Source organism: Podarcis tiliguerta (assembly GCF_965153285.1).
Source record: "Podarcis tiliguerta genome assembly, chromosome: 1".
NCBI classification, from domain to species: domain Eukaryota; kingdom Metazoa; phylum Chordata; class Lepidosauria; order Squamata; family Lacertidae; genus Podarcis; species Podarcis tiliguerta.
The window spans coordinates 72,080,098-72,104,273 of record NC_139534.1 but is presented as its reverse complement, the minus strand read 5'-3'; the positions used below and the strand labels follow the sequence as shown (position 1 = coordinate 72,104,273).

At 43.0% G+C, this 24,176-nt stretch overlaps 1 protein-coding gene across 13 annotated transcripts in view; it reads right to left on the bottom strand.

The window, feature by feature from the left end:
- Positions 1-4,774: 4,774 nt before the first annotated feature.
- PAX6 (paired box 6) overlaps positions 4,775-24,176 on the bottom strand; it is a 42,880-nt gene continuing 23,478 nt past the window's right edge. For 10 of the 13 annotated variants that reach the window (XM_083441836.1, XM_083441842.1, XM_083441838.1 and 7 more), the window contains 7 exons: positions 23,539-23,704; positions 13,849-14,007; positions 12,934-13,016; positions 11,842-11,992; positions 11,582-11,697; positions 6,449-6,599; positions 4,778-5,841 (listed from right to left, as the gene is read on the bottom strand). In XM_083441836.1, the coding sequence (XP_083297962.1) occupies positions 5,756-5,841; positions 6,449-6,599; positions 11,582-11,697; positions 11,842-11,992; positions 12,934-13,016; positions 13,849-14,007; positions 23,539-23,704 (912 nt within the window). In that variant the 3' untranslated portion in view covers positions 4,778-5,755. Of the gene's footprint in view, positions 5,842-6,448; positions 6,600-11,581; positions 11,698-11,841; positions 11,993-12,933; positions 13,017-13,848; positions 14,008-23,538; positions 23,705-24,176 lie in introns of all 13 variants that reach the window. The other 3 variants (XM_083441835.1, XM_083441832.1, XM_083441834.1) reach the window with 3 other exon arrangements.

Below are 24,176 nucleotides of genomic sequence, written 5' to 3'. Positions count from 1 at the left end.
CAAAATGAGCAAACTGGAAATTCCATCTTCCTTTTAAAATTAAATTAACTCAAAATGTAGTCCAAAGCTTTCTGAACAATGCTGTTGCTATTTAAAAATCATAACTATTACCCAGACAATTCAGGAAAAAATGCCTGTTTCCCACATGCAAGCTACAATCGATCCTTTGGACTCTTTTCCTTTAAGTATCCAGACCGATTGACTGTGGAAAACTGAGTGTTTTACTTTAGGAAAAGAGCTTCTTGCCCCACAACCAACTCAAACAGGTGGAGCAAAACATGTGCCTGTTTTTCTAGGTGAAAGCTATATGGCTGTTTAACTCTTGTGAGCATTCCACACAAATACAAACAGAACCAAGAGGGAGGACAGTGTTAAGTGTATGTCATCATAACACCAAACTGTAAAAAGAACTTATCCCCAAATTTGCACTAAACCCTTCGGGTGTTGCTTGGAGAAAATTAAATTGCACAACGTGATTGGAAAAGGGCAAATCAATCAAAACAGAGCAGTCACCAGGCCATGTATGTATGTGCCCATCTGAGATAACCTGAGATGTCTGGCTGTTATATTTTGATTGATCTGTCCTTTTTCAATCACATTGTGTTATTGGTGGGCAATTAAATTTCACGAAGGTCTGAAAAGTCACTGGTGGACAGCACTTGTAGATGAGTCTGGAAATGGGTTGCCTTTCTGCACACAACAGGAATCACTTTTTAACACAGCAGATGGGTTGGTCCTCTGCAAAACATGCCCTGGAAGGCCACATTTGGAGCCAAATAAAAGATTGCTCATCTGTAGTCCAATGGAAAAGACTGCCATTTTTTAATTATTAAAATGTTATTACTCTTCTGTAAGGGAAAAAACCTCTCATTTAAACTGATAATTTACACTGATGTTTTATGAGAGTTTTGTTCACCTTGCAAATACAGATTAGAAATTATGATTTAAAGTATTGATGGCATTCTTGCCAATTACCTAGTTTTCCCAATTCCATTGAAAGATATAACTCTTTAAGGCAGTTAAACTCCTAAACAACACTGAAAAGAGAAACTAGCATTTGAGTTGGGTGCAATGCAATGCCACGCTGCTTATATTGTGCAAACCCATTTAAGCAAATGATCTGAAGAAAATGCAAAATTTCTGGATGATTGAAAGTTTGGATTAAGGTTTTCATGTGACTTTCTTTTCAGAAGAACATTTTTCTTAATCAAAGTCATAATCCATGAGAATGGGTTTTCCTATTGACTAATGTATCTTTCTAAGCTGTATTCTTTCATAATTCTGATTTATTTCAATAGCACTTAATCAATGGGGTTACCTGGTACACGTCCCTTTAAAAGCCCCTAGACAACTTTTCTTGGAAAAATGTAAACTATGTGGCCTGTTTCAAGAATGTTTTTTAAATATTTTCAGTGCCATCAGCTCTGAACTCCTTCACGGAAAGTGTTTCCAGTAATAATCCTATTTAAAATCATGAAAAATAAGTTTTAGAAACAGGTCAATTGATTCCACCATTCCTACTATTTTAACAGAATTACATTGACATGGTGGTGGCTATGAATTTGGCTACTCAAAACTTAAACAGGAGGGATTCTGCTGTGAGCCTGTGAATATTATTGGCATCAAAGCTATAAATACATAAGCCAATTGTTTTCTTCTCCCTTGCAGAATATTGCCTAGAACGAAACATTTGAAATAAAAGCTACAGAATGAGTGAACGAAAGCTTACACATTGTTTCTCATCTGTGCGCCTAGAATGTACTATGCCTCAAGGCTCTGTAGGATAACAGCAGATATAAAATGGAAAACACACAAGAGGAGATGCACATTGCTGCATCCAATATATATATATATATATATATATATATATGCATTTTCCAAGAAAATCAATGGCAAAAATCCCCCAAAATTAAATGGAAATGGGTTCAGTGTCACAAACAGATGCAAGAAACACTTAATGATGGTTAATAAATGTCAGTCTGTAAACATTTATATAAATCAAGCCTGCGTAATCAGGAGCTGCCATTTAGAACACACACTCAAAGCTTTCCGTTTACGAACCGCTTGCCAAAATTTAAAAGTACTACCAATGCACAGACTTTCTCTCATCGTGCTTTAAAGCCTGGAAATTGTGCTGTGTCCAGTTAGATGCTTGGGTTGCTGCAGAATCTCACATGCCCCTGAGCCAGGAGCCATGAACTGGCATGCGAGCTCAGGCATGTTGAGATGTTGCAGCCTCTCTCCCTGCCATCCCACTCCAGGCGATAGACCCCTGTCAGGATTCTAGACAAGAGTCCTCCAGCACAACGCTGCGTTCAGCTAGTGTTCTCTAACCCAAGATGCCCTGTGGCTGAGAGAACCGCAGCTTTTCCAGGCAGGCAGCGCTCAGGGGCTCAAGTGGCCTCTCTTCTGCCTAATGAGCAGTGAGCCAAGGACTCTTCCCAGCCTCTCTCCCTTTGACAAGGAAAAGGATCACCAGCCAGTGAGCCATAAATGCCTCCCTTGCTTTTAATAAACTCAGAGAATGTACTGCCACTCTGGTACACGATGGTTGTAGATTGTTCTTCAAATTATACCCCTGGACAAGGGACAAAGTATCAATAAAATAAAAAATTAGGTAATGCAGATAAGCCTTGTTACTGTACAGATCCAACCTGTAGGAGAAAACTGAATGCCTGCCTAGAGTAGAAAGAAGCAAAATTATTGGGGGACAAAGGAAAGAAGAAGAAGAAAGCCTTTGTCTTTGGCTCTTTTCACTAGCTCCTTTGGATGAAAGCACCAGGAAGGAGTTTCTTTGTAACTACAGTATAGGCAAAGATGCTGCCCCACTCAAGTTTTCTCTAACTTGAGCCCTGAAGTTATCTACTAAAGGTTTCTGATGACACGTTCTTAAGATCATTTAACATATGCTACTCATTAACACATTGTAATAACCTGTAATCAAGACGGTTTAAAACTTAGGATAGGTTTCCCCCCCTACACACACACACTTTCACTTTCTATTCAGATCTTCCATGCTGATGACTATAATCTGTTTTAGTGATGCTCTGAGTACAGAACCAGGAGGTGGTAGTTAGATTAATTAACCTGGAATAAAGAGTGTGATCTTGTGATGTGCAGTAGGACACGATTTGGCTCTCATGTTGCTGCAAACGAGGGGGAGTAAAAAAGTAGTTTAAAAATTGATCAAAATATTACTTAGGTTGAAAAGGGTATAGCTGTCTGATTTGGATAAGTGTGCGAGGGGTCAAATTCATGCCTATCTAATACAGATATTCATGTTAAGATTCACACACTCAGTCATGTACAAGGAAGGGAATTCCTTGGAATTCCTGATCCTCAGGAGAGATTATCTTGTGTTATGAAGAATCAAGTAAAGCAGAATTCTCCTCTAACCTCCTGCAGTTAATTGAGCTGTTTGTATAGGACTGATTTTCCTGATGCCTGCAATTACATGCATGTCATATTATTTTATGCATAAAATGCGTACTCTCTCTCTGAAAAAATATTTAAAATGATCAGCAGAAATAAATAGCTGACTTTTATGCAAAACATCTCTATTAGTTGTGATTCTTAGGTTGGGTTTCCCACATTATTATAGATATTTATATTTCAGAAAAGCCACCATGCTCATTTTAAACTCATGGGGGGGGTGTTTGTGTGTTTTAATTAAAGCCATATTATTATAGGTTATGCTTTTCTGCATTTGTCACGAAAGAAAATTATGCATCTGGATGCTTTTATGGCATCAGCAAATTGTCTCAAAGCAGCCACAGTGTCTCCAACTTATAGAAAAGTAGTATTTGATTATGTTATGGCACACTGAACAGAAGAGAAATGTTATTCTCTGTCTTTTGTGAGTACAGCTTGTGGTGCTTTCTCTTTGATTCCAAATTCCCTGTGCTTTCATACATCATCAGATCTGTTTTTCCTTGCAACATTGCAAGTAACAGCTGGACCACAATGAACCTCCTCCATGGATGTGGGAATGTTTATATTTAGCTGCCAATGACTAAAGTCCTTCGGCTTTCACTAGCCAGTCACAGTTTGCATTGTTGTTGCCTGTTTATTTTCCTTCTCTCTTTATTTCTTGACATGCACCTCTCCACCCTCGCCCACACTCATGCAAAGTGCATTGAAATATTAGCCAGGTTAGAAGTTCATTGGGAAATTACACTAAGAATGTGCTTTGAGAAGGCACATAGAGAGATCGTTTCCTCAGAGAGCTTTGCTTTTGTTATAATGCACCAGTTTAATCATTTAAAAGGAAAGAGTCTGAGGCTGCAATCTTGCAACCAAATATTCCAGTTTAATCCCATTTGATTTAACCTGGATTTATTTGAAGATAGATTGCTTTAGGACTGCTGCAGCACTGAAGTAAGTAGAAAATGTTAACCCTTTCTATAAATCCACATTTATGCAGCATAATTCAAAATGCAGACCTTCCTTAAAAGTTAGCTAGATTCCTCCCTATTAAACAACTCTTTCCTTACATACACTTCTGTGCAACAGGAAAAAATTTCCTTTTTATAGCTATTATAGAGAGACTTCCATATACAGCTCTGGTGTTCCAGCAGTCTGTTAACTTTTCAGCTAAGATTCCAAACCAAGCTATAGAATATATAAAAGTGATTTCTTGAGGACCTCCAATATTTAAAAACAGAAAATAATGTCAAAATAAGATTTGTCTGTATAAAAAAATATATATTAAAACCTAACAAGGAAAAAAAATTGGCCACACCACACTATAAGGTTAAAAAGAAAATAGTATAATAAAGGAAATACAAAGGCTTTGGCATGGTTTTTACAATCAACAATGGTTATTTTGATATGTCGTTGTGAACAACTTCAAAACACTTAAGTTTAAAACTCTTGCAAGCACTTTTAATTGATTAGGAATGAATTTTAGATGCACAAAAATGATTGGACTGTGAACAGTAGTACAACTTCAGCTAAGAACAATTAACTTTTGCTGACCAAAAAAGAAACGTTTGATGCATGAAAATGTGTATAAAACATCTATAGAATATTCTTGTCAAATATAAATGAAATTAACTTTATTATAGAAATCATTCTGGGAGATTTCTAGGGAAGACAAATACTTACATTTTGACATAAAACAAATTGGATTATATCGAAGACACAATCTATCCTTTTCCTATCAAACTTTTCTTCTTTGAAGTTCTCTCTTGATCCTTCGTTTGCACATAAGCATCATCTGTTAATAACCTTTGGAAATCCCAACAGATATTTTTCTTACAGAAATCTAATGCCGTATTGTTCCAGGTTGAATTATATGCAATGGAATGATACAAACTTGGAGCATCAGTCTGAAATCTATGAACAGATTGGTAGAAGTATTCGATATAGCTTGATAAAACTCTTAATTCGTGGCAAAGCTTGTTGATCATGGCTTCCTTTTTTAAAAATAAAATAAAAAACACAACTTCATGACCAACACAAAAGCAAACATCCATTCAGTCTACATTGTTCTTTTTTCATTATAACATACAAATGCCCATTTACAAATAATACATCAAAATGAATAAAAGTTTGGATACCAAAATGAAGATTTGTTCCAACTGATATAATGCCTTCATGTATACAAAGGTCCATGTTAAAGTCTTTCTCCATGTGTTATGTCGTAGGGCACAGTTGCAGTACAGACGTACTCTGAAAGCCGTTCTTCTTTTAGAAAACACAGCCAAACCTCCAACTGTTGTCCATAGAGCCATTTACAAAATCAACACATGGTTTACTGTAATCTTGGCCAATATTGAGACATATCAGGTTCACTGCCGGGAACTTGAACAGGAACTGACACTCCAGGGGAAATAAGACCTGAAAAGAAAAAGAAGAAAAAATTTGTAGAAACAAACACACATATATTCAGCTTCTCTGTGGCCCCTGTTAAAAGGGGGCTTTCTTCTAAAGCTTCCAGAGCTGTTAAAGAAGTCAATAATATCTTTCCCCGTTTGATCATTTCCTAATTTTAGGAAATCAGTTGACCTAGCCATCTGCAAGCATAGTAGAAAATCCTTTTCGGCCCCACAGTTAAATGTCCAGTCAGTCTGCTCTAACATTTTCAAATTGTAATGGGATGCAGTATTTTATTTGTATGTTCCAACTTTATCTAGAAGTGCTGAGAGGGGGAAAGATATAAACTGGAAGGAAGAAACAAAACAATGTTCTGTTCATCATTCCTTCCTTCCTTGAAGTGCAGCCCCCCCTCCAAACAAGTCAGGAATTGCTTCCTTATTTTATACACGAAGAGTCGAGCCACTATGTTTAAGCAACTGCTACTAGGACTGAGTTTTTAACTGGTAACTAACAATCACACCTGGATAGAAAATTAGCAATAACTTTCTGAATAAATTGTTGAGATCAGACTGGCAGGAGAAACAACTCCTTTAAATTCCTTTTGACATAGAAACAAAAGGGTGCTTACCTGTTGAAGTTGCACCAGAGGCGCCCATTGGCTGGCTGTTCATATGTGTCTGCATGTGAGGAGGGGTATATGTATCATAACTCCTCCCATTTACTGACGGACTTGTGGGCAGCATGCAAGAGTAAGAGGAAGTCTGGCTGGGTACCGGGGGCTGAAAGAACAAAGCAAGGCTTGTGAATTTCAGCAGCATCATATAGCCATTGTTTCCTTTTAGGGACAGTAGATAGACTTTACACACAAAGAAGTTAAACGTTCATATTTAGTGCCTTGTTCCACGGAGTGCTCAGTCTTCACGGTTCTCGCCCCCAAAAGAGGGCAAATGATACGCCATCTACATTCCATGGCATGCAGAGAGCAGGTCCTTCCACTTTAAGTCTTACTTATTATATTCAAACAGGGGCTACTTTCTTTGAGCACTTCACTTCCCCAGATTTGAGCACCTTCAGATCTGTCACTGGGTTGGGGAGCTGAGAGTGGAGCATCCTTGCTCAGAAGCATCAACTGTGAATTGGGCTATGTTTTTGTTTATATTGGAATGCATGTTAATGGCATCTCTCAGAAGTGCCAATCCTAATGATTTTCTCAAATTCAGTAGGAATCATCTATCTTCTTGTTTCTAGCAGGAAATCGGATCAGCTTACCAAACTATAAGCCTTACAGTGAACACCAAAACAAAAACATTTTCTCTCTGGGTCTTGTCCACAAGCTTCCCACAAGTTGGTCTACTATTTGGTGATCACTGGTGCAGAATATAAATGAGGGCGTGCATGAAAGCCACAGCACTGAAGACAAATATTGCTTATAAGAACTGATATCACTCTCAGTTTTTGGCAATGTAATGGTTTAGGTCTTACATCCCAGTCCAATTTCTGAATCAGAGGATATGTTAGACTTCAAGGTGACAAACCAGTTTAAACCCATGAGGAATAGCAACTAAATATTTTATTTTAGTCGGGTTATGGATTGGCCTGGTTTTCTAGTTGTTTACCTATATTTATTCAGAACAGCATGGATATAGAAGCAGCAGATATAATACAACAGGCCCATGGGTAACCTTAATAATATACAATCCACTAATTTATACCTGTATTTATCCCCAAACTGATTGTCATTTGGATTGAGTTATTTTTTTGGGGGGGCTGCTAAAAGTAATTAGGTTCCTAATTCCCATTACTATTCCCTGTCATTTGGATATTTTACTTTCTAATTTCTCTTAACTCTCTGTCTTTCCTTTGAAAGTACTGCTGTTGGATATTAGGTTACAGTTGCACCCTGGCTATCTGTGTAAAAGTGCTGCTGCTTCTTCAGCAATCCACATACAACAGAAATAACAATTGCCTTTATTTTAGGAATATTGTTTTGCTTGCACAACAGCTGTCAGGTTCTTAAAGGACAGTATTTTGAAACATTCTGTATTTATCTTTTATCCAGAATTTATCTTTCATATATTATCTTTGGATTACTTTAGAACTCTTATCAAGCATGCTCAGATTCCCACTCCCAATAATTCTAGGTTCAATTAACAAAGAGTTCCCAACCCAAAATGCAACTCTGGTCCAAAATACAATTCAGATGCACATGCCAATTAAATAACCAACATAAACCCCTTCCCAACATTTACTCATGACTATGTATTAATATACTAGCTTCAGTTCTAAATTCAAGAGGCATGCCATACATACATACTGTATTTACTGCAAATGTATTTGTATTTGATTGATTGTGGGGGTGGGGGTCATAAAGATCATAGCAACCTATTCCATTATGGTCAATTCTACTATGATCTGATTTCTCCAAGCTCCAGCCTGAAATAGCTGTACCAGTCAATGCTTCATGAAAAGCCATGGAAAACCTATAGCTTCTGTATCTTCCTATGAGCTCCATCGCATGTGCACAATAATGATTGGGGACCCTAGCATTGTATCTCCCCCCCCCCCCACTCAGCCAGCTAGTTATCCACCTGCTTACAAGCATGAGGTTTGGCAGCTCTGTTCACTTTAACACAGCTATTTAGAACTGCAGGTGCTGTTCACATCCTCCTCTCCCCCTTGGGTATTTCTAGGGTGCCAATAGCCACAGTGTCTCATCAGCCAAGGTGTAATCCTGCTAGCATTTTAATAAGCCTTTTCTCCTCACCAATGCTATACTAATGAGTTTCTCTGGTTGGGTACATTTTTTTTCTTAAACAGATTCTGAAACTTTTGCTTTATGAATTCAAATCCATGAGCGCCAATTAACTCACTACACATATTTTTCACAATTTTATCAAGTCCTTTATTTCTCTTTTCCAGTCCAGATGATCACATTCCAGGTTTGGAAAGCTCTTCCCAGTTATTGTGTACCTAACTATCATGTTCCATTGCAACAGTCCTTTTATGTTGGCTCATTCTACAACTTTTAGATCAATGGGTTGTATGCTGCCCTCCTATTCATGGAAGGCTCTTTCATCCAGTGGAGGTTTCCATGAATGGAAAGAAGGGGGAAGATGTTTTTTGCAAATTCCCCTTTTCTCCCGCAGTCCCCAGCACTATCTTCCATGAGGGTACTCAACCATTTTAGGGGAAATCAGAGAAAAGGGGGATATCACAATGCCCCGCCTTCCATTCACAAAAATATCTGCTGGATCAGAGTGCCTTTCTTGAACAAATCGGACACTTTAGAAGCCCTGATTCAGTTGAAATCGCATGTGCCCTACTAGAAAAACTAGTCATAGACCCCGAGTCTAAACATATTAGCCTTCATTCAGAAAACGTTTGCTGCACTTTTGTTCTATGGAAATCACTCAAGCAATGTATAACATTTTCTTACGATATAGCATGCATATTCAAAGAGATCCAGAACATTTATACACAATGAATCAGCCGCATGTCAAGAACTCTCAAACAGATTGAAATCAGTGAGACAATTAATCACAACTGACTGAAATGCCATGGGGCTTAAGCACAATCAACTCTAACTGGATCAGGACCAACCACCATGATTCAATATAGATTTAATGCATGTTACATTCTGCACAAGACTGTATCCTTTAGGTGGCAGTTAGGTCTATTGAGTGCCTTGTAAAGTATACAAGGTCAGGGTGTCAGTTGTATACCCCAATGGGCAAACTCCCATTAATTACCTGGATGTTCCTAATACACCCTTTGGTGATAATTTTCCTATTGCTCCGGGAACTTTGCCTCTTTGAAATCAGAGTATTATGCAACTTGTATATTTACCAGGAGTGGAATACCCAAGAATATTGACAAATTTGCCTTTTAGTTGACTCATAGCCTATTAAATTGAGTTCATAAGAGATCTTAGGTATGGTCCCATTCTTTTAATTAATGTCAATCAATTACAAATTAAATTATTCTGGATTAACCACTGTCACATTTTTCTACAGTAAAACATAAGAAGAGTGTGCTGGATCAGACCAATGGCCCATCTGATTCAGTAACCTGTTATCTCAGTAGCCAATGTATATCAATGGTCACGGACACCATTTAGAATCATGCTGTAGTCAAAAGCAAGTCTTCTTTAAAAAATGTGGGGGACTCTAATAGTGAGTTAATAAACAAGGTTAGCGACCGTTAGAGGGTGTCTAAACTGTCCTTGAACACTACTGTTGTGAATTAGAAGCAGGTTCCAGCCTTGCTTCCACACAGCAAAAAGTTAGCTGTGGATAGGGTTAATGCTAAGACTCCCAACTCTGGAGAAACTCAGAGCAACGCCACTTAGCCAGCAACTTCCTGCCATCTTGCTCAATGTTCAATTGGGTTTAGATATTGTAAATTGGGTTTGAAAATCCCCATGTCACACTAATACAGGACTTTTAAAAAATAATAATAATTGCATATGGCAGTACCAAAGGAACAGTGCTAAAAAATTATTAGTCATTCTTTTTATTTACTTATTCTGGCCTTCACTCCCAAGCATTGCAGTTTTCCCTTGGTTTATTCTCACAAAGGTCCCTGGGATAGTGATTTGTCCAAGGCCACCCTGTGAGCTTCATGCTGAATAGGATTTTGAACCATGTCTAAACACTATCCACCAGTGGTGCTGTCAAGGTATGGCTTTGGGGAGAAAGCGCAGGGCCCCAGTCATCAAAATGACCAGGAGGACCCACCAAAAATGCCATAGGGCTGACTTACCACACGTTGAAATAAGGCACATTACCATATGGAAGTGAGAGGTGGGGGAGGGGGAGAGAAAGAGAGAGCCATAATTTCTTCTAAAACTACCTAACTCACACAACTACCTATCCACAACAACAATTCAGTGGCTTCTACAGGATAGTCATGCCCATACAAAAGGAACAGAGTGGCAAACATAAGAAATCACTGAATTTAAGCATCCCTGTGAAAGCTCAGAAGGACCAGATTAAACTATTGATGTTTTACTCAGGAGTGGCCTGATTGAAATAAAAAGGAGAACACTATGCAGCATAGAAGCAAACTCCTAGGGGCCGAGGTCCCTTCACCCTCCCTCCAATAAAATATTTGAGGGGGCCGGGCCCCCTGGAAGTTGATGGGCATTGCCATTCAAACGATGCCTGTACACCAAGTCTTGTGGTCGATAATGCAGGGCAGGGCTTACTTGTCCCCCCCCCCCCCATATTTTATTCAAGTTGGTACCCCTGCTTTGGAGTAGCCAGTTTGGAGGCTGCTGCCTTGCTCCTTCCAGGTTTCACGCCCAAGAGCACTTTACTCTGATTAATTGTTCTCAAAATACCCTTTAGCTCTCTGTCATAATCAAGGTGGTTAAACCTTGGCAAAAATGATGTCCCGAGGCCTGTTTATGGATAAAGTGGAACTTCTGGCCGGCATTGTAGACCGCTAGCATAGAGCCAGGCCCTGAGAGCTACTCCACGTTAATTAGCCCAAGGAAGAAATCTTGATGAGTGGCTCAAGCACCTCCATTAGGCTAATCAGTCTCAAGGAGGTTCCATGTTGACTTCACAAATTTGAAGACTTCATAATGGTGTGAAAACAGAAATCCCCTTGACCTTTGACAACCTCCTCTTTTGGCCTGGAATTGGCATTTTCCACCCCAACCATCGAATGGACAAGGCTCTGCCCAGCTCAGAGAGAGAACAAGAAAGTGGGGGAGAAAGAAAGAAAGAAAGAGAGCATATTAGTGGATTATACTTACTTGCATAGGCAGGTTGTTAGCCATTGTGAAGCTAGGCATGGGTGGCAAAGCACTGTATGTGTTTGTTAGCGCGGTGTCTGTTCTGCCCAGCATTGAACCTGATGTGAAAGAGGAAACTATAATAGAATAGATAGATAGACAGGATGGACGTATTAGTTTACGCTTCAATCAGATGACTGTATTACTGTACAGAGCGTTCTGTTCTATTGCCCCAAATGGGTGACTGACTACTGATCAATACATTTCTGAAAGCACATTACCAGGTGTTGTGGGTTGCGGGATTGGTTGGTAGACACTTGTGCTAAAACTACTGCTGATGGGAATGTGGCTGGGGGTGTTGCTGGCTTGTCTTCTCTGGTTCCTTAGCTTCTCTTCCCGTCTCCATTTTGCCCTCCTGTTGGAAAACCACACCTGCAAAATGCAAGAGCCTTTCTGTTAGCACTGTGAAAAGAGGACCTTGTCCTATCACGCATCATTCAGAGCAGAAGACCCAGCTACTTCTCTAGAGCTACTCATGGGAAGCCTCTATAAAGACAGAGCCTCACTGCAACCTTTTTTCATATTTATCTATTATCTATTTAATAAAATGACTGGGGAATAAACAGGGAACCACTGATCTGCAAAGTCAACTGCAGGTGTGACTGGCTTCCCACAGGGCAGATTGGATGCACATCTACTACACACCTGCACACATGGGTTTTTGTTAGGGGGACAGGCCTTTTGTTGTGGGAGCAGAACCTCAGTTTGCTATGTATTTTTATTGATTTTTATTGATTGGGGGGGCAGCCAGTGGCGTAGCGTGGGTTGTCAGCACCCGGGGCAAGGCAAGTAATTTGCGCCCCCTAACCCGTGGATTTTAGCAGTGCGAGTGTGCCCCCCCAGATGTTGCGCCTGGTGCGGCCGGCCCCCCCTGCACCCCCCACACTACGCCACTGGGGGCAGCTGCCCCTCCCTTGTGCCCACACCTGCACATATATAGCTATCTAGGCAAGAGCCAGATGGAACAACAAGCACTGCTTGGGGCTTTCCTGTCCTCATGCATGGGAAGGGCTGTAGCCCAGTAGGAGAGCATCTAGCTTGGAATGCAGACGGTCCCAGGTTTAATCTCTGGCATCTCCAGGGAGGGATTGGAGAGGCCCCTGCCTGACAGAGGGCTGCAATGCACACAACACTGAGCCTGATGGACCTGTGGGCTGACTCAGGATAAGACAGCTTCATATGTTCCTATCAGGCTGCAGATGGACAGCTTTGTTGGAGACTACGTATTTCCCCCTGAAAACATCAGTGTCCCCCTTTACAGGGTGATGGGAGGGGAGGGGAAGAAAGAAAACATTACATAGTCACTTGAGTACCTGTATTCTTGCTTCAGGCAAGTCTATTTTGGCAGCTAGTCTCTCTCTGGCAAACACATCAGGATAGTGAGTTCTCTCGAATTCTGGTAGAAAGGAAACGTGGCGGAGTTAGTTTTAAAAACAGATCTCAGAAAGGACGGCCGCTTCCTGCTTTCAGCCGTCTATGTTTGAGTGCACTTTATGCTTTCAATCTTTTATGAGGAATATTTCCACCAAAGTGCTCCTATGATTTTTATTCCTTTCCTTTAAGAAGAGGGAGATGTCATTGTTCAGTGTTCACACACACATATACATTCTCTCACCCTGCTAGATAAATATGTGATTAATACCAGACTATGCAATTATAGGAGTAGATTGTTAAGAAGGAATTGACCAGAGTTCCTCTGTGTTTGGATGTATTTAGAGCAGCCAATGCATAAAAAATGAGGGCCTCCTTTTCCTGTGCTAACATTTGAACATGAGTAAGTTAATGTGTGATCATCTAATCGGATTTCAAGCAAAGCGTTTGAAATCTGGGCCCGGAATCGAAGGTGCATCAAAAGAAGCAGAAGGACAACTGTCCTCTGGGGCAACTGGTGATGCCAGGACAGTAACTGCAGTCTCAGTATCCTGAAAGCTGCCCTTCAAGCGTATAATGTAACCTGAGAGAAGGGCGAGGTTGGCTGCAGTCAGAAGTCTCATCACCATGACTCAGCCAATATGCGCTGCACTGTGGAGCAGGTGGATTGTCAGTTTAGAATGCTGTCCTTATCATGTCACCTCCAAGCATTTAAAAGATGCCTTTGGTAGGAAAACCATGTGAGATCCTCGTCAATGTCCATCGAAGAATTTCTTTGGAACTTGTCAGGATGGCCCAGAAGAGAGCAGAGGATGTGAAGCCCTTCCCTAGTTTTGACTCAGTCACATGTCACATACCTTTCTCAAGCGCTTCAATTTGTTCTTGGGTGAAGGAGGTCCGATTTCTTTGCAGCTTCCTTTTCAGCTGAAGCCTCATCTGGGCCTCGTCTGAATCTTCTCCATTGGAACTGATGGAGTTGGTGTTTTCTCCCCCTCCTTCTTGTTGCGGACAACCATCTGCAACAGAATGAGGAGGCCATCCTGAGAAAGACCAAGCTTGACCGCTATGTTCTAGCACAAAAAGTCAGCCGTGACCAAGGACATATCTTCTTAACCTTGCCCAAGTTACAACCTCCCATCAGCTTACTTGAGGGTGAGATGAGGCCTCGTGATAAATTGTATGAAAAGCCTCTTATTGGTCAAGTTGTTTCTCAGTTAAACCAAACATATTTGAGGTCAATGTATGTCCAGACCCAAAACATGCTGCCACCTGATACTTCTGCAGTACATGTATCTCATTGAAGTTACATGAAACTTCCTTGCATATAATCAGCTTGATCCAACTTCTGCTGTGGGACATGGAGCTGTTGTACCCAAAGGAGGTGCACAAAGTGGGCATCTAAACAAAAGGCAGAGGGGAATCTGCACTTCCAGGCTTTGAGTGTGCGTGGCAACACTTGTGGAGTTTCGGACTGAGATTGGTGTAATAGGAATTGGGGATCAGAAGCCCCGGTACTCTATTCTAAATGGTTTGTGGACTAGAGTGTGAGGCTTAAGCCCTTGGTCCATACTGAAATACATAGGCTACTGTGGGACTGGTGATATAAGGACAAACAATGCCTTATTTAAAAGGTTTATCAGTCTTGAAATCTTGGGTGGGATAGTGACTGATGAAAAAGGTCACCCCCCTCCCACTTGCAATACAGAGGAGTTCAAAGGAATATGGAACAAAACACAAATTAGTATGTAACAATGGGGGGCATATATCATGTTCAAATAAAAAAGATGCAGTTTATCTAAATAACAACATATTCCCACTGTATGAACTAAAGATTAATAATACATTTTAATTCTATTGATAAAAGACATCACTTCTCCCTCCCATACAAATACAACAATCCAATAAATTATCTCAAGTGGAGATGGTTGTAACTTTTTGAAAATGCCCTGCAAAAGATGCTCTCTGTATGGAATTTATTTACCTATTGCTGCACTTAAAATAGTGATGTTCAGTATTTCAGATTATCTATAATCTGTAATTCCTATCTAATCAATTAGATGTTGATAGGTTTGCAGAAAATGCTATTAAGAAACCAAACCAAGCTTGTAATCTTTTTTTAAAAATATTTATCTAGTTTTGATTTGAATTCTGCACAGTCAATTTCATTTTAAAGGTTGTGAATTTAGAAGTGCCTGCATTGTTCTGCAGTTTTATTCAACTATTGTATGAGTGTGCATTGCCTTGACACCTATTACAGAGCACAGCTGTAATTATATCATCACCAAGAACAGGCTATAATTGCTGAAAATGGAATTTTATATTTAGATAAAAGGACTGTCCATTCTTTGTAATGTGTTGCACCAGAGAAAAGTAAGATTTCTTTAAAAATTTTAACATGTAATTTTAAAAAGAAATAGTAGCGAGTTCGCTAAGTAGCTAAATATGCTATTCTGCAGCTGAGCGCCTGGCATATCATTTAAGTGGTACATTTTTAATTAGGGCATTTCCAACACTTTTAATGTAATTTCTATCATTAAACAAGAGAAAGTTTTATTGTTTTCACATTGCTGCTGGAGGTAAAGATATGCTCGTGGTCTAGCTGTCTTTCAAAGTGTCTGCAGACACTGAGGGAAAGGGGAAAGGGGGGGGAGAGAAGGGTGTTTTACAAAAGGAATGGACATTTCTGTAGAGGCAAAGGAGAAGTTGTCAGTAAATTAACTCTCCCTTTCCTTTCAGAGAATAATTTGAAGCGTTTTGATGTTGCTAAATGAAAAATAGAAGAAGGGATGCTTTTGATTCTAACACTCTGGACTAGGAAGGAAGAGAGGGAGAAAAGTTATGCTACCAAAAAAAATCAACCAGCAGTTTTCTCTCTCTCCTAAGCCTGGAAAAATATATATGTATATATTTGTGGGAAATCAACTTTAAAGTAATATCGTTTATAATCGGCTCACAATGGGGCCCAGCCTTCAAAGCCTCAAGAGAATTGTGACAGGATCTGGTAGGGATCTTTTCAAACACTTTGAAATGTTTTAAAACCCCAACTTTCTCCCCCATTTAAACAGTTGGATTCATCTCCAGTGGTCACCATATGGGCGTTTGGAGATCTATTGAGATGACCACCAAGACTTGAATAGCGAGGGGGCTGCTTTTCACCAGGACACAATGCCCGCAGAGTAAGGGAAACTATTAAACTCTTGGGGCAAGGAGGAGGGTTGGCAAACTTTCGTGGGCAGAATTTTGAGGACACAATCAGGCAGGCCCAACAAAAGGATTCTCTTGAGGCGTGCAGCGGCCCACATTGTATCACAAGGATCCCAGTCAACAGACTTTTCAGTGAAGTATGTTAACCTTTAGGCACTACTATCATTAATCACTGTCCCCTGGGCTGGGCTACTCAATGCTATTTAGGATTTTTAAAAAACTTTCTATAGGAGCTGAGGAAGAAAGAAAGAACACCCCTAAACTGGTGAATAGGCCAGTTCCATACACTGAGCCTGTTTACTCAACACCAGGAAGGGGGAAAAGAGGTGGGGGTTAGAGGAGAGAACTACTTAGCTAAGATTAGAGAAGCTTCAACTAGCAGAGGAGAGTCCAGGACAAGGGGCCTGTTTTTATTTACTAGCTAGAGTTGGTGGCTGGCTTTTTAAGTTAAGGGCACTGCTAGGAGCCTCTTCCAGGAGTCCTCCGTGTTGGAGAAAGGCAGCCCACTCAGATCTTCAGCCCTAATTACTTCTGCCTTTTCTCACAAGGCTGATGGACTCTGAGCCCTACATTACACCTTGCACGCAGGTTGAGGTAGTTGAGGAGATACTTGAGCGCAACCCAGGCAAACACTGGTCGCCTTAGTCAATGATGCACGTGTGAAATTGACTGGGGCCCCAATCCTTTCCTGGATTTAAAGGAAGGGGCACTGTGGACCGTTCAAAACTGAAGCCAATGTGCTTATTTGTAATTAAAAGCACTTCGGAGGAGAGTGCTTGGGTTCACCGGGATTTGCATCGGGTACTTCAGCCCAAGATGAATTCCCTGCTCTGAAATGACTGCGCATTACGCGGGCGAGATCCAGTCAGGAGGCGCATTTGCTGCGCGGACTTTAGCCGAGGGTCAAAAATGCCTACGTGGTCGGGGATAATTCCTTCCGTGCGATGCAACCTGAACTCATGGGATGAAATGGCCTGAAATCCAAACGCTGCAGCTTAAAACCAGTTTTGGAATCAGGCTGTCCAATGCAAGAGAAGCGCTGAGCTCATTTTAACAGACAGCTCAGCGGCACTTAATTCGGAGTAGCCGTTCGCAGGATCGCGGTGCACCAGTTCCGCGGTCAAATCGCATTTCTGGCCACCTGGCTGAAAAGATGATTGAGTTTCAACCGTTTTGCCCCTTTGATATCTTATATGAACGAAAGTTAAAATGAAATAAAGAAACTCCAACGGTTTGTGCTTAGCGCCTGTATATAACCAAACCAAATCTGCAAACGATAACAAAGTCCCAGTGACCCAGAAGGAACGACTTTCGGTATAATCGGGACATTTTGGGTGGGTGGGAATTGGCTACTTTGTAGTTGTGGTCAAAGGGAGTGCTCCAAAAGCACGCAACACTTTCGGATCTTTCCAACTCCATTCCTTATTGCTGCGCCCTCCCTCGAAGGTGGTGCCAGCGCTGGGCAAAAGCCCAAATCTGCCCGTATTCGGCGCGCGCCTTTGGAGGGTGCGTGCGGATGGGTCCGTGCGGGTAAGCAGAGAATTTTCGTCTGTTGCAGCTTGCGGCTTGATCCCCCAGCCCAGCTGCTTGCCAGACCTCTCCGGGGAGGCGGTTTGGGATCCTAAGGGCCCGCGCGGAGTCATTTTTCAGCTCCTCTTTCACCGCTTAGCCAAGGCAGTTTTGGAGAAATGGCAGGAGCCGTTAAAACTAAAGGAACCAGATTCAATCCACGAAAAGCAGGGATAATTCTCTCCTTCTGCAAGGCGAAAATGGCCCCAAAGCAGGATTTGTTTTCTTTTTTCTTTTTTTCCAGGTTAAGGGGGGTTTAAAAACAAAAAAAGGAAGCAACCTCAACCCGCTCTTCGTCCATTCTCCAGTCAACCTCCGCTTCTAATGACCCGCAAAGCCCCATGGATATCAATGGGAGGGTCCTCATTGACTTCAACAGAATGACGGTTGCACTCGAAATCAAAAGCTCTTCGTTTTCTTTAAGGAGCACTTATGGCAACTTTTTCGCTTGTCTTCATTCTGCTGTTTTAAGGCCCTTTTCTCCCCCCGCCCCTCAAAACGGTGTCTGTTTAAACTATTTTAAGTTTTGCTTTGGAAAGACAGGTATATGTGTGCGTGTGTGTTTGTTTTTAAGGGAAAAGAAATGCCAGACAATTAAGATATCTTTCTTTCTTTTAAAATGAGACTTGGAAAAAAAGAAGAAGCCTATAAAGGAATGAACTCAATAGCCCGTTCCACCTTCTAGACCTAATCCGTAAGAAAAAGCGAGTGAATATGCTGTCGCTATTATCCTATAGCTAGACCATCTGACGCTGGGTATAGGATTTGTTTTCCAGGAAAGGGGAAAAAACGGGGAGGGGGATAAAAGACGCTGGGAAATAAAATCATTCCTTAGTTTCTTAGTGTCTTAATCAGTGAGGCGGAAAACTAGCAGAGAGGGGGAAAAGAAAGAAAGATAGCAAACCGATTGCGGCACCTTTCAGCTGTGGAGCTGGGATCAAAACATTGTAGCATCTGTTGAAAGAGAAAGTGTCTAAATCCTATAGAAGGCTTTAGTCTTATAAGGAGGGGCGAGAGGAGGCGGAGGGGGGGGGGAGATAAGAAACAGTGTCTCAGTGATCCCTAAAACCGCTAAATCACTGGAGAATTTCTCCCGGATAGAGATGTCTCTTTTTGTTCTGTCAGCCCTCATGTATCCATTATTTTATTCACTGCTGCATGGCGTTTATCAGATTGAGACCATATTTGTCCCCCTCTGAGACCTAACCTTGCCTTATGCTTTTGGAGTAATGGACTCTTAAAATCCAGGAACACAGAGGCAGCCCGGCGAGGGGGGGCACCCGAGTCCCCCGCATGAATATTCCAGGGCAGAGGCATTTTATTAATTTTAATTTAGTGGTGCAAAGGCTTTAAGTGCGCGTCTCTCTCTCCTCTTCTTCCCCCCCCCCCCGCCCCAGCGCCTCAGCCAAGGCCTCTACGCCCCCTCCCCCGCTTTCCTCGTCCACATTTTTTTGAGGTTGACTCAGGGCCAAGAATATAGTAGCAGGCCCCCATCCGCAAGCTTTATTCCCATTCATTTGTTTTAACTATATGGCAACTGGTGATTAATGGGGGTCTTTGAAACCCTGGCACCCAGATCCTATACACGTTGACTGGAAGAAGAAGAAGAAGAAGAAGAAGAAGAAGAAGAAGAAGAAGAAGAAGAAGAAGAAGAAGAAGAAGAAGAAGACGAAGACCAGTGGGCCTTACTTCCATGTAAATGTGCTTTAGGGAGAGCAGCTGAATTCACTCTGGGGAAAACGATCCAGCCACAGTTAAGCACTTTTAAGATTGTAGTCCCATGGGCGTTTAATGGGGAGCTGGACTCATTGTCTAAAACGGGGCTTTTCTTCTGAGTAAACCTCTTACCAGCAGATCTCACTGGTGTAAATGGGATGGATTGATCCGCGCGCTCCCATTAAAACCGGTGGGATTTACAAGGGCTGAATCCTGCCCCTCGTCTCCCTCCACGGGCCCTAGCCAAATACTGCCTGAAATCCAGCACAAAATCCAGCACAAAAACCGAAAACAAAATTCTGAGATCCAGCGCTCCTGTCTAGGGAATTTAGAGAGCAAACCCACGCCCTGTCCCGCACCGGTTAATCTTTAACCCCAAGGATCTCCGCAGTTTTTCTGCGGGGGAAAGTGTGTGCTTCGGCTTAAAATTTAAAATTTAAAGAATGAGGGTGGGGGCTGCTGTTTCAGGAAACTATAGAGGAATAAGACATCGCGTCTTTTCCGAAAGGGCTTCATGCCCGATTCCCAATGATTTCTGCGACAGATCTTACTTCCTTTCAAAACAACAACAACATCTGGGAAGGGAGAGAATTCCGATTTTAAAATAACTAAATACGCGCATGGCGATGAAATGTACCCTCGGTTCAGATATTACAGCAACGGAGTTCAAGCAACCTGTTATCTCACTGCAAACACGCACGCACCAACCGGGGTGGGTGGGTGTGGAGGAAGAAATATTGAGCCCAACAAATTGAGGGTGAGATATCAAAACTGGACCTTCCGACACCCAGAGAGAGAGTTTCTTGACTCCCCCCCCCCGCCCCCGTTTACCCTTGGAAGGGCCGCATATGTTCCTACACTCTGGTTTATGACAATGTTCCGCTTTGGTATAATATCCGATATAACATTCAAATAAAGCCAAATTTCCCAGCTTCTTGTGATCAGGCTCTCTTCTTCCCTCTCTGATGAGATCTGAAATATCTGGAACCCTATTAATTGCCAATGATCTCTCTCATTGTCTCTCTCTCACATACTTCCACGATCTGTAGGCTATAGGTATGATCTATTTAAATAATCCTCTTATTTGGGGTTGCGACTTGTAGGTTGCGAGTCAGGGCGAGCTAATCTGCGCCAATGTGCTCACCCTGATCCTGACAGCAAGTCCCATCCATCTTAGAAGGGTTAAGGTTGCTATTCTAGAACATAGGAAGTCAGAGAAGCCAGTGTTAGGTGGCTTTAGCGGGGTTGACTAAAGGTTGGGATGCAAGTTCCATTGGAGCCATTCTTAGCATCGGGCTGTTTAGGGCCCTAGCCTGAGGGCCGGATCCTTACATCAGCAATCTTAAAACCGTAGCTGCAGAAAGCCTGTGGATTGCAGTTCAACGTGTTTCCCAGCTAGAATAGGGAGTTTTGCAGCTAGCTAGACCCTGACTTGGGACTTTGTAAATCATTTTGGATCTTCTTCCGGGCAAATGCGCTCAGGATCGTGGCACTGTCAGCCTGAGCTTAGACGTCGTGGGGTTTAACTGCAGAGTTAACATACAACCAAGAAAATTCCCCATGCAAGACCCTCGACGAGCCTGGGGCTGCCCTGCCTCTCTGCCTTATTAATTTCAATCCAAGGTGGATCGTGCCCGAGACCGTGGACCGCCATAGCAAAAAAAAGGAGCTGGGATGCCAGTGTAGCTTTAAGAGTCCGAGTTATACACACAAAGAAAAAAGAAAGGCGGATTTAGCCTTTCTGATATTCAGGACTGATTTGAATCGGTTGGAATCCGAATTCTTCCATTGCCCTGCAGGAACTGTGAGTGAATCTTTGCGCCTGGGACCATCTAAGTTATATATTACGCGGCCTATAGAGGCATGCAGCTTACAGTTCAGGTAAGGGGAAGGCGATTCCTTCATATCGCTGTTACTCAGATCAGCTGAACAGCTGGCTTTAGGCGTCGTTCAACAACCACCCCCTGCCTACCCTCTGTCCGCATCCCGAAGCAAAGCTCAGGCGCAGCTTCCTCGCTCTTCCTCGCTCTGCTTCGCGTGTCCCTCTCCTTATTCCAGAACATGGCAGCTCTAAGGAATTGGAAAGACCTGGGTGCTGCTTTAGAGTCCCAGAGGCCGATGTCCAGTTCTGGAATAAGCCACTCAAAGTCCGGTGGCACTTTGAAAGACTAATATGTTTCATGGCCTCCGTGACTCAGAACAAGTCCCAGGGCAACTGATGCCACCACAAACAGCTTTGAAGGTACCACAAGGCTCTTCTTGACTTGTTTTTCGCTCCTTACACCACATGGACGCCACTCTCCCTTTGGAAGATGTCGGCAATATGTGGTCTTAAAGACCTGGGTGCCGGATCAGGTCTCCCTAACCCTTCCATCCCTCCGAGGGGCGCACCTACCCAGCCACTCAGAGCACCATTCTGAAAAAGGATGGTTCATTGAAATCAGTGGAACTCAATTCCAACTAAGTGTGGTTAGTTAGGGCTGAAGTGTCAAAGGTGCTAACCGGCGGGTGGGGGTGGGGTGGGGGTCTCAGTGAGCAGGCTGGCTCCCCGTCATCCTCCAGCCCCACGGCATTCTTCCTCCCCAATGGGAGATCTGAGAGTTGGGACGGTAATAGGATGCCCGAAGCTCTTGTCTTTCCAGGGTCCCTCCTAGACTGCTCCCTTCTCTTAAAACTGACATGTCTAATTGGCAAGCGGAGCCATATCGTGTCCAGAGGTCTCCTGTGGAACATTTCTACAGCTGTCTCCTTCAACTAGACGCTTATTCATGTCGCCTTAATGAGAAACAAAACGATCTCTAATGAGCAATTACATAGCGACAGAATTGTTCCCATAACAAATTCTTGCGTGTGACAGAAACATCCTTTGTACCAGATATTCCGCATATTGTTACTGATTTCTTTCTTTTCTCTCTCTCTCTTTCTCTCGTATCTTAACCTCCTTTTCGGGATGGAAAGAAAAAAATCAGGTTGTTGGGGAGACACCTCTCCCGAGAGACTGACCAGAGCCAGAGAAAGGTCTCGTGGCCCACCGAGAGGCCGCCTTGGCAAACAAAAACAAACCCGTCGCGATTATTACAGCATCTCCAGGAGCGAAGGAGCGCAACCCGCCCCGGAGCCTCCGCATTAACCTCTCGCCATTCCCTACAACAAACACCTATTAATCTTCCGCGTAAACAGGGACCCACATTGGCCAAGTGGGAGCACGTCTAGCTGAGGAGCGAAGGCGCCCCTGGATCGGGAGCAGGCGGGCCACCGAAAACCTATCCAGAACCAGCTCCAGCCTGGAGCGTGACCTTTTCAGTGACTCCACGCACGCACGCAACCTGGAGGAAAATCCAGCCGACCCACTTCTCTGCTTTTACCGCAAAGGCTATTACGTTTGTCCTACCTTCCTAATTCCCTCTACTACCCTTGCAAGCAAAGAAAAGACACGCCGAGATGGAAACCAACCAGCTAACCAGAAGCCAGAAACTTCTCTTGCTTCCTCGTCCATCTTTCTAGGTGTTTCCTCCACAGAGTCACAAAATTTGTCAATTACGCTGAAAGCGCAATCGGATACAAGGGTGTTTTCCTCCCAATCCGTCAGCGCTTGAGCGTCTCAGACTCTAAGGAGAGGGGTGGCGTAGTTGTTGGTCTGGTGTGTAAACCTAAGCCCATTTTTAATCATGTGCGCCTGTGCTTATAGGGCGTTTTTGGATCCAATGTGTGTCCAAAGGAAAGGGTAGGGTGGGGGCTGCCAAAAAGATCCGGTTTAAAATAAAGCTGCTGCCTTTCAAACGCCTCTCCGACCTGTTGCCCTCCTGAGCATTCACACGACACCCAGCCACCCAACCCCACCCCACCGCTGACCATCTCTAGATAAAGTAGTAGGAGGAGGAGGAGATTGCCGCGGAGGTGGAGCCACGAGGCAGACCAGCGTGTCGAGCTTTACCACTTTGGACTTTGATGGGTCATTAGAAAAATCGGATTGATCAGGGTGGGGTGGGGGGAGGGAGAGGAAGGAGAAGAGGAGGGAGAAGAGGAGGAGGCTTGCTCTTTCTCTCTCTTCTGCTTACCTTGCGTTGGCTGTCCTGGCACGGAGGTCCCCGGGTACCACCCCGGCCTCGTGCCCCACGTCCCGGTCTGCCCGTTCAGCATCCTTAGCTTGTCATACATTCCATCTGCCCCCATCTGTTGCTTTTCGCTAGCCAGGTTGCGGAGGACTCTGTTGATCGAAGATACCTGAAAAGGAAGCGACATTCAACGCGATGGTAGCAAGGAGAGGAGCCGCTTTGGAAACAAAGCGGCGACAACAGCAGGAGCATCCCCCCTCCCCCACCCGCTGACCACAGATCTCTAGAACCACTGGGACGTTGCTGTCAGTCCCAGACGATGTGTGTGTGTGTGTGTGTGTGGATTGTGTGTGCGTAAGAGGACTTTAAAAAAAGAAAACCCAGCCCCCAAATTTATTTACAAAGAAACCATTCCCACCGATTTCAATGGGAGTCGCTTCCAAACAGGCCACCGATCGAAACCATCGCGACCCTTTTGCTCCAGCGCAGCCCCGCTGACTGCAGCAGGACTACTCTGTAGCAAATGGGCTGTGAGAATGGCAGCCGGCACGCGTGTTCAGCAGGGCAAGCGAGGCGGGAGATGAGAGTGCTGTGGTCGCCCTTGAAAGCCAGGACGTGTCCCCTGCAATACGCGGGGTTCT